Source organism: Sinocyclocheilus anshuiensis, unplaced genomic scaffold (assembly GCF_001515605.1).
Source record: "Sinocyclocheilus anshuiensis isolate Anshui unplaced genomic scaffold, SAMN03320099.WGS_v1.1 scaffold1576, whole genome shotgun sequence".
Taxonomy (NCBI): domain Eukaryota; kingdom Metazoa; phylum Chordata; class Actinopteri; order Cypriniformes; family Cyprinidae; genus Sinocyclocheilus; species Sinocyclocheilus anshuiensis.
In genome coordinates this window covers 1,109,959-1,120,082 of record NW_015557202.1, presented here as the reverse complement: position 1 = coordinate 1,120,082, position 10,124 = coordinate 1,109,959, and the positions used below count along the sequence as shown (strand labels likewise).

The window sequence follows — 10,124 nt, the reverse complement described above, 5'->3', positions numbered from 1 at the left end:
AAGGAAACAAGCAAACAGCAGTAATTTATTCCTACAACATTCCTTTGTTTGTTGTATCATGCGTGTTGTTTCATTAATAAAGGTGCCGTACCACACCGGACCCTTGGGACTGTGTATGACATCTAGTGATGAAGTGCAGAGTCACTCTGGCTTGTGCCTGTGCATATACAACTCATAAAGTGGGTCAGGGGTTCTCCTCGATTTGCAGTCTGCAAGCACCATTTTGAAAGGGGATGTCTGCCTTCCCTTTGTGTAAAATATTACTAATGTATAAGAGGCAGCACAGGTCAAAAGCTTTGTTTTTCATTTGTTTCAGCAGTACATCAGTATGTTTAAGAACAAATGTTTAATCAGACAAACAAAAAGAGAATTCTATAGCAGCCATTAAAAAGTCTAAACACGTATCCAGTGTATGACCCCCACCCATATAGTTCAATAAACTGTCATAAAATGACACTTTACTCATTTTCAAAGTCTTATCCAAATCCTCTGTCCTTACTTATCAAACAGACTATATGCAATGTCAAGAACATATGTTCAGTTTGCTTTGAGTAAAAGGAAAGCCTATTTATCATTTCTCCACCTAAATCATCTGTTAATGTGACGTCCAGTAGCACTATTCCTATTAATGTGTATTTGTTCTGACAAACTGAAGTCATCTGTCTCTGCATCCATTAACCAGACTTGAGGCTGTTTCAAGTTTATTTCTAAAGTGAAGTTTGAATGCCGTAGGGATTACTTTGCTATTCCTAAAGTGATATGAATAATGTATAGTCACAGTATACTGTGTATATTTGCATGACAGTAGCATTTCTGATTTATCCTGCAAACCATCACACACTTCTCAATGCAACACCAGGGGCACAACTGCATATTTGCTGAGGGGTATGCAAGATCAGTGTGGGCGCCCCTAACACTAACCCTCACAGAAACGTTTCTGTAAGTCAGTGGCTAAAAGCTCAATAACTAGCTTGTGCATGGAAAGATACAAACCCATCAGGAGTGAAAAAAAAAAGTGTGAACCCCCCTTCCCACTCTCATTTTCAATACAGCGGCAAAAAAAAAAAAAACCAACAACGATCTTCTCAGTTTCTCTTATTCTCAGAAATGAACTGATATTAACGTTAATCACTTTGCACTCTTAGGCAACAATGTAAAATTTTGAATGACTTAATGACTTACAATGAAAAAAATAATAGGGTAAGCTTACTAATCTCTGTTAGTTCATTTGGGCATTGCTGTCCTCATTTTAATGTGTTGTTTTTCTTTTCCCTTTGTCTTTTCTGTTCTGCACCCCTGAACGTTTCCCTCCTCTATTCATGTTGGTCATGTGCTAGGCTGCTTGTGAGTGCTAAGAAAAGTCAACACATCTCTCCTATCTTGGCCTCACTCAGATGGCTACCAGTGGGTTTCAGGATAAAATATAAGGTTCTGTTGTATGTGTTCAAGGCAGTGCATGGAACGGCTCCTGCTTATGTGTCTGAGCTGATTACTTTCCGACAGTCATCTAGGTCTTTAAGATCAACAAATAAGTTGTTTCTTACTGTCCCACGAACTCATTTAAAGCTGAAAGGGGATCAGGCCTTTGCTGTTGCAGGTCCAAGGCTTTGGAATAGCCTACCATCTGAGATTAAAGAGATTACATCCATAAATGTTTTTAAAGCTGGGGTTAAAAATTATTTCTTGTCATTAGCTTTTAAGGAGTTGGGCTAGTATCTGTGTTTTTATTTGGATTGTTTGTGTTTCATGTATTGTATGTACCTGTATGTTGATTGTACAGCACTTTGGTCTACAGGTGCAGTTGTAAAGTGCTTTATAAATAAAAGGAATGAGTGAAATGAATGTGACCGTGTCTGTTACAGCAATGTGTCGAAGGGTGAGCGGTTGATATGTACTCATTTTAAAATAGATATATTTTTGAACTCATTAAAATGCTAAACAACCATTAAATAAAAATGTTTCATGTTACATTATGTTTATCAACTAAGCTTTTGATTATTTATAACATTTTATTAAAGATGATTTTCACAGAATGATTTCGGCAAAAGCAAAATAGCACCCCCCTCCGTGCTGCATCCCTATACACTGCATATACTGCACACCCCATTTTAGCGCCACTGCGCAACACAAAACATTTACTGAACCTGATTTTGTTTATATTATCTTTTGTTTATATTTGCAGAGATCTCTGGGAACTCTGAAGACATCCCCCTGGTGCGCTGGAGGCAGCAGTGGTTGGAAAATGGTACTTTGCTCTTCCACATCCACCATCAGGACGGCAGTCAGAACCTGCCTGGCCCGGCGGCCACCGCTTACCCCGCTAGTGACTCCGCCGAGGAGGAGCTTCGTATCCTGCACATCTCTGTCATGGTATGCAACCCACACTGAGTCTGAGTATTTGATGTTTTCTGCACTAATTATTCTGATTTATTTTAAATGTCAAATTAGGAGCAAAAATCATATGTTACCTTATATTTGAACAAAATTCATTCCAAAAAACTTTTAAAATGCAGATATGGGTAAAGGTGTTGCTTCAACTGGACATTTTTGGCCCTGTGAATTGTGGGGGGAAAAAATCTAACTCGCTTTTGTTTTGTGATTAAAATTACATTTTAAATATTTTGGATTAATATGTCAGACTCCATAGTCTTTTTAAGGCTAATTTCATTGTTAGCATTTTGTGTATCCTAAATACTGACAATTAAATAATAATTTCACACTTATGCATAATTTGAGAAAATTACAGATTGATTAGAGACACACAATAAAAGCAGTCTGTTCAGGGTTTTTTTTTTCACACATCACATCTCTCATAATTCATCACATGAATTCTCTTCCCTGATACTGTTGTCTCCATGGTAACCGAGTACACTAACTTTTGGTTTTGATCCACTATGCTAATTGTGATTCGTGATGGAAATTATTGAATTCGGGGACAGTAGTTTGTGTAAAAATTTGCATAAATCATTTTCACACAATAAATATATCACTTACACACATATTTTAATATTGTCATTGTAGTTTAATGATGATATTCAAACTTTTAAGATTGAAATTCTGGGTCTTGGGCAAGAGTAAAATAATAAAGTCTATATTTAAAAATAATTTGAAAATTAGCAAAAAGAAATGAGGAAAACAAAAAGTTTCTAAAACTGTCTTAAATGGAAGCCCGTTTCTGCCACAGACTAAAAAAAATAAAAAGGTAATTGCAACTTTTTATCTCAAAATTAACTTTTTTCTTGGAGTTTTGAGTTTATATTTCAAAATTCTTATTTTATCCCTCAGAATTGTGAGATATAAACTCAGAATTCTGCCTGCCTTTCTCACAATTCTGAGTTTATTTCTCGCAATTCTGACTAAAACAATAGCGAGTTTATATCACGCAATTCTGACGCGTTTATATCATGCAATTAAAAAAAGTCAGAATTGTGGGATGCAAACTCACAATTGCGAGAAAAAAGTCCGAATTGTGAGATAAAAAGTTGCAATTACTGTTCCCTTTCAGTCGGTCACTCTCGACGTCACATCGGATGACCGACAAAATTGGGATCTCGCTTAGAGAGACCAATCTACTTCGAGTGTAAACTAAACGAGCCAATGCACATTGGCATGCGATTATTGCATCCAGCTGCTGCTGATCACAGCGTGAGTATAAGTAGGCAGCAGATGCAGCGCAATCATCGCATGCCAATGTGCATTGGCTCGTTTAGTTTACACTCTAAGTAGATTGGTCTCTCTAAGTGAGATCCCAATTTCGTCGGTCATTCGACGTGACGTCTCCGTTCCCTCCTTCAGGGAACGAGGGTTACCATACGTAACTGAGACGTTTTTATTTTTCATTCAGTGGCAGAAACAAGCTTCCATAGTTTTAATTTGACTTAATAAAGAAAAAGAAAATCTGTAGTTCTGTAGGTGCAGATTTAGTGTGGACTGAGCCAGGAGAGAAAACATGTAGATAAGAAAAGTTCGAGTTGCATGTGAGATAGAAAGGAAGATAGCGTTTGTTCAGATTCAGTCAATTAGTGGTTACACCTCCTGGCTTCATGGTTCTCCTCTCTCAGATCGTTATACTACTGTCATCCCCAGAAGTACTTACCCTCAGAACAATTGAAGCGAAGACTCTTCAGGGCATAAGGATTTTAAAAGCTTTTAAACACACTCAGTATAATTAGTGGAAAATCCATATTTGTAAATTGTCATGCCGAACAGCAGTGGGGTTTGTATGGGGGCAGAGTTAGCGGTGACTAGCTGTGTAGCTCAGATGAATGGAGAGTTCTGAACACAGCTTGGATGAATGGGCTGTTCGAGTCAGTATTCAAGTCAAGTGTTTGGTATGCAAATATTTTAATAGGAAATGCACAAATGGCTCATTATTTCTATATAAAGTAAAAGGAACATATGGCGGCTCCAGGCTTTGCTGGATTTCCTTTGCTGCTTGAATTTCAAATCCTGTAATCGCACATTAGAGCAGGAAGGTAGTTGTTTTGGATGGTTAGTTAATTCTCTGTGCAAAGCCACTGATTACTGAAAGATCCCTGTCAGAATATGATTCCTCCGAGCTACGGGAAACCTCCTCTATTGAGCAAACTCTGCTTGATCCCTCAGAAGCTGAAGAATATTGCATGCTGCCTATCTCAAACACAGACTCTGACATTGATATCCCCACAAAGATAGTTATTAGTATTCTAAGGGCAAGACGCAGGAAGTCAGCAGATGATTCAACCAAATTGAGGAAGGCAACGGGATCCAAACAATTTTCTTTTCTCAGGCCATTATGCTCATATCATGAAGGACAGCACCATATTTAAGCACAAATAGATTAATTACACTCTAAAAAACACTGGGTTAAAAACAACCCAATTTGGGTTGTTTTTAACCCAAGGGCTGGGTAAATATAGGACGGAATCTCAACCGCTGGGTTACGTCTGACCCAGGATCTGAGTAATACAAAAACTACCCAAACATTGGGTTGTTATGTCTCACCCAGGAGCTGGGTAACACTAAAAAACTACCCACACATTGGGTTGTTACATTTGACCCAGGAGCTGGGTAACACAAAAACTACCCAAACACTGAAAAAAAGAACTCAGCATTTGGGTTAAAAAAATAACCCAGGAATTTTTAGAGTGTAGATGAACTGTAAACAGCTGAAAGATTGGGTGCCGGTGAATAATTACTTAATTATTCAGAGTACAGATGTACCAACAAGATTTATTGTGCGATCACTGCACGATTGAGACACAACCGCCATTAAGGTAGGGTGAAATGATGTAGAAGCTCATAAAGGTTATTGTTAGACCAAATTAATTTTCAGTGAAGATTTTAGATTTGTTACAGCTGATTGAGTTGATAGGAAATGGAGCATTTGCAGATAGAGATAGACGTCTTTGCCTTGTTATTTCAAGATGTCAACCATTTGCTTCTGTTGCCCTCTGATATTGTGTTTTCTCAGTGCATTGTTCAAAGGCAGAAAAGTGATTGATCATTTCTAATGTAAAATCTGAGCAAAACGGGTCATAGCTGCGTTGCTATACATGGCTTGATGCTCGCAGAATGTGAAATTATCAGATGACCTTGAGTCTTGAAAACAAACCAATTTGAACGTATTCAAATTTCCAAAGGAAAAAAAAAAGCCTTCTTCAGAATTTAATTTCTTTCCCAAAACATTTTGCACACATCTTACCCTTTTTGATTTTGCCATTTTATTCTTCTTAGCCTTCAGAGCTCAGACTGTGTTATTACATGGTGGGAGAAGAGTGGGAGTTTTTCATTGGTGGTGCGACGGGCAGCCTCTGTGACAGATGGTACCTACACCTCATCCCCTTCTGGCTCTGACTCATCTCGGCCGGAGGGCAAGCTCCTAAACCTAGTACCCCCTAAAATCATGTCACTTCCTTGAGTGCTTGTCAATGATGCCAGTCCCAAAGAGAGTGAGCCGCTAGTGTAGACAGCTGTCACCCGTCCATGTCTATTGTGAGCCATACGTGGCGGTTTTCAGGCCAGCTGGGGCTTTTGCTCAGCTCAGTGGTGCGCAGTGGTCGTTCAGCACCAGGCTTGCCGTCTCACCGTGATTTTTTAGGGTTTGAGGATGGATAAGCACTCATCAAATGTGCCTTGATGAAAGCCCAGCTGTGCTGTCATTTTGACTTTGATGAGGCTTTTTTCTTTTTTTTAACCATCTATTCTTCGTCTCGTATATCCAGCTGCTATCACAAAGGCCACGCTGTAAATTGAAAATGTTTTTTTTCCATTTCAGCTTATTTTTCTTCTCTTTAGGGGGTAATGTGTAACCTATTCAAAGAAGCAGTGGCTTGCTTACCAAGGCTGTCGGAGAGCAACCACCCTCAAAGCAGTAACTAAATCAGCATACTATCATCTCAAAAACATTGCAAGAATTAGATGTTTTGTTTCCAGTCAAGACTTGGAGAAACTTGTTCATGCCTTTATCACCAGGTAAAGCACTTTGAATTACCATTGTGTATGAAATGTGCTATATAAATAAACTTGCCTTGCCTTGCCTCTTCCCTGCCACTGTCATTGGCTTCTGTAATAGACAAGCAATTGAGTCAACAGGGGGGTCTCCACAAATGAACAAGTCACCAAATCCCACCTACAATCAAATACCGCATTCCACTGCCACTTGTGGGACCTCTGCTATTTAGTGAGCTATTTTTCCACCTTGTTCTGCACCCACTTCGTACTAATATGTTCTCCGAGGTATTCTCAACAGGGAGCTTTTTTGTGGTACACCTCCCTCTCCATTCAGCTGGCTGTTTTACAAGCTGCAATTTGCACCACTCAGCAAGCCTGAACATCCATAGGCTGCTCCTGACCCCCGTTTCTCCCATTTGCCAGCCTGAAGCTTGTTCCCCAGTGGTTTATCTCTCTGCGGATGGCTGGCTCAGCTGTGCCATGCCCTTGCAGTGATTTACACAAGCTGGGTGAAAAGACGGGCATCTCATGTAACACAGTACTCATTGCATCTGTATCACAGCACCTGACAACCATCCTCAAATTGGCAACAGAAACAGATGGTATTTTGTCCTGGATTTAGCACAATAGTAGATTTTTTATTTTTTTTGTCTTATGAACATAAAATGAATAACAACAACCAGAGCTAGGGGAAGGAAAAAAAATATACAGAGTGTATTATTGTTCCCTCAAAATAGACAATGCATTTATTGTGGTGTTAAAGTATGTGTGGCATTCTGTTGTTAGGGGAATACACTGTTAATCATGGTTTTTATATAGTATCTTTGTTTATTATCTGTCCCTTTAAGACATAAATACAATTGTCATTGCATTTTTATACTATATTTTTCATATTGCCATTATTTAATATGAACCTCAATTAAAAATTGTATTTAAAAGTATTACATTTTATTGCTATATATATATATATATTAGAAAGGCTCCAGTAATATTTGTTTTATTAACAACTTTGAAAAGTAATTGCCATTGGCTTGTTATTTTGTATCGAATGTAGTGGCATTCATACATTGTTAAGTGTGACATATGTGTCCAAATATTTTGGGGGCAACTGTATTTGTAAAAACAAAGACAATCTCCATCTTATTGAGGTGAACTTGCATACACTCTCAGTGTGTTGATAAGCCGTAGACGTTGTCTATTGAATGGTGGTTGAAAGATATATGAGGCTAACGTAATTACAGTATTGATTGAACTAATGCATCCTTAAAGATTCTCAGCTTCCTCAAGCAATTTCATCAAGGAATCTTACAATATGATTTCATCGCTTTAAATATTATAAGAAGCTTCATCTGTCATTTCACATTTAGTTTTCAGCAGAAACACACTTAGTGACCTCTTGGACTGATGTTGATTCTTTTGGTTTTCTTCCCTTGTTTCTGCGGCAATAACCTGGCCCTTGGATTAATTTCTCAAGACAGTTTTTTTTTTTTTGGTCTGAGCTAATAAATCCAGAATTTATGATGTGATTAAAGTCTTTCTTTGTTACCTCCCCATCGCCCATAAAATAGCACATCACACCTTGTGCTGATGTAGCTCTTGGTAAACAGTGCTATTCTTTTTTTTTTCCCTATCTGAAGTATGTATGTATAATTTCCCTCTCTTCTGGGAATATTTGAAGATAGTGTTTCAGAGGAAACTGGTGGGGTGTCATTAAGGTGGATATGGAATTGGATACGAAGAAGAGCTAAAGCAATAAAGCAGAAATCAATTTTGTTCGCATTGGCTAACACCCAATAAAATAGTTACTTGACCAACACCCTGTGAGCTGAAGGTATGTAAGAGGAAAAGGTATGTAAAAGGAAACATATGCTTCTTTCCTTCATCCTGACATATACATATGACATATATGTATGTATGTGTGTATATATATATATATTTTTGGATATAGGAAGCTGATTTATTTACATAGACGGAATTGATAGTAGGTATTTTGATAAAGGAAGATGCTTCCTGAATTCAACAGCTGCACTAAGTCCCAAAATGCTGACCTTTCCGAAATTGTTTCAGACATTACATGCTCTTGTTTTTTTTTCCCAGGACTGGGATGCAAAGATGTAAACATCCTGAAAGCTCAACTCCATTTTTATAAAACAGACCTGCTGGAGATTTGAGTTTCTGCCCTGTTAGCAGCCATAAGAGGAAAGTGATATATCTTTGCATTGAGCTCCTTCCCAGGGGCCCTAGGCTGCATGAATGTAACCAATGGCTAAGAATGCTGGAAAGAGGGGCAAGCAATGTTAAAAGCGGTGAAAGATGAATCTCTTAGGTAGCCACGAGGATAACGTTCCTGAAATAGTTATTTCTGGTTACACTGCAGTCTGAAACTCGCTGAAATGGGTATTTTTAATGCAGTTTACATGGACATTAAGATGAAAAATCTATGAATATTGAGTACTACATATGCATCCTCTTAAATGCACAACCTCCCGTGAGTGCACTTGGTGATCTTCACTGCAGTCATGCACAGAAGAAAGGATGATGATGATCATGGTTTAATCATGTGTGTACTAATATTTGTATATTATATTATATTATATTATTTAGTTTTATACAACAGTTCGTTTTGGTTCTGAAATCTGATTGGTTGAGAACCATGCGATATTGTACTGGTATCGCCACAGCAACGCCCTTTCACCTCTTGTATCACTCCGCTTCCAGTATTTCTCACAGCGAGTGTCATGGCGGACACCCAAATCCACTAAAATGTATAAATAATACTGTTTTTGTGTCACGGAATGTAGTTTTAAAAGGTTTTTAGGCGAGAACGTACTTGTTTAGACTTCACATTATAAAGGCCTATATTATATTATATTATACATACAACAGTTCGTTCTGGTTTTCAAATCTGATTGGTTGAGTACGGTGAGATATGTACCGGTAACACCACAGGAACGCCCTGTCACCGTTTTTATCACTCCGCTTCCCGTATTTCTCAGCGAGTATCACGGAATGTAGTTTTAAGAGTTTTTTAGGCGAGAATGTACTTGTTTAGACTTCAAATCTACGGTTTGTTAATAAAGATAACGTCTATTTGAAAATTTGCGTCGACGTTTTCAGAGACGTGAGCTCCAGTGCGTCCGGGGCCGTTCAGCGCTCATGAACCCGCCAGAGCAGCCTCACCTCGGCCAGAACTTCTGGAATTTGCCGCTGGCTCTAATGTCTCTATAGTGGTTAAACATGAGATATAATTTGGGTAAATCTGACTGGCAGTCTTTGGTCTCATTAATCTATTATTTGTTCCAGAGCAAATAATTTCAGCTGAAGGCAAAATCTCATCACGTTATATTTTATGTAACTTTAATGCTGTATATTAGAGCATGACTTTTATGATGGCTGTTGTTGTTGTTGTTTATTAAATGAATAATATTTTATATACATAGTAGTATTTAGTATTAGGAAACAGTGTGTGTATTCGTGATGGTGATTTTTGTGACATTGTCCCGCCATTAGACGGCTTTACGAGTCAGCATTTAAGACTTTTACATTGAAAGAGACTAAAACAGAAGTTATTTTTAATAACAGCTTGTAAGACGCAGTTAACAAATGCACTGAGCAGCGCTGTCATCGGAAATCACCCTTAACAGATGAAAAACAGTACTACAAAGATAATGCTTTCCTCAGCGGACATTGAA

At 38.2% G+C, this 10,124-nt stretch overlaps 1 protein-coding gene across 1 annotated transcript in view; it reads left to right on the top strand.

The window, feature by feature from the left end:
• Window positions 1–2,182: 2,182 nt before the first annotated feature.
• The window catches only part of LOC107678919 (astrotactin-1-like), a gene marked incomplete at its 5' end in the record, with an annotated part of 189,441 nt that continues 181,499 nt past the window's right edge, over window positions 2,183–10,124 (top strand). Inside the window, one exon of the mRNA XM_016474321.1 lies at window positions 2,183–2,370. Coding sequence (XP_016329807.1) covers window positions 2,183–2,370 — 188 coding nt within the window. The remainder of the gene's footprint in view (window positions 2,371–10,124) is intronic.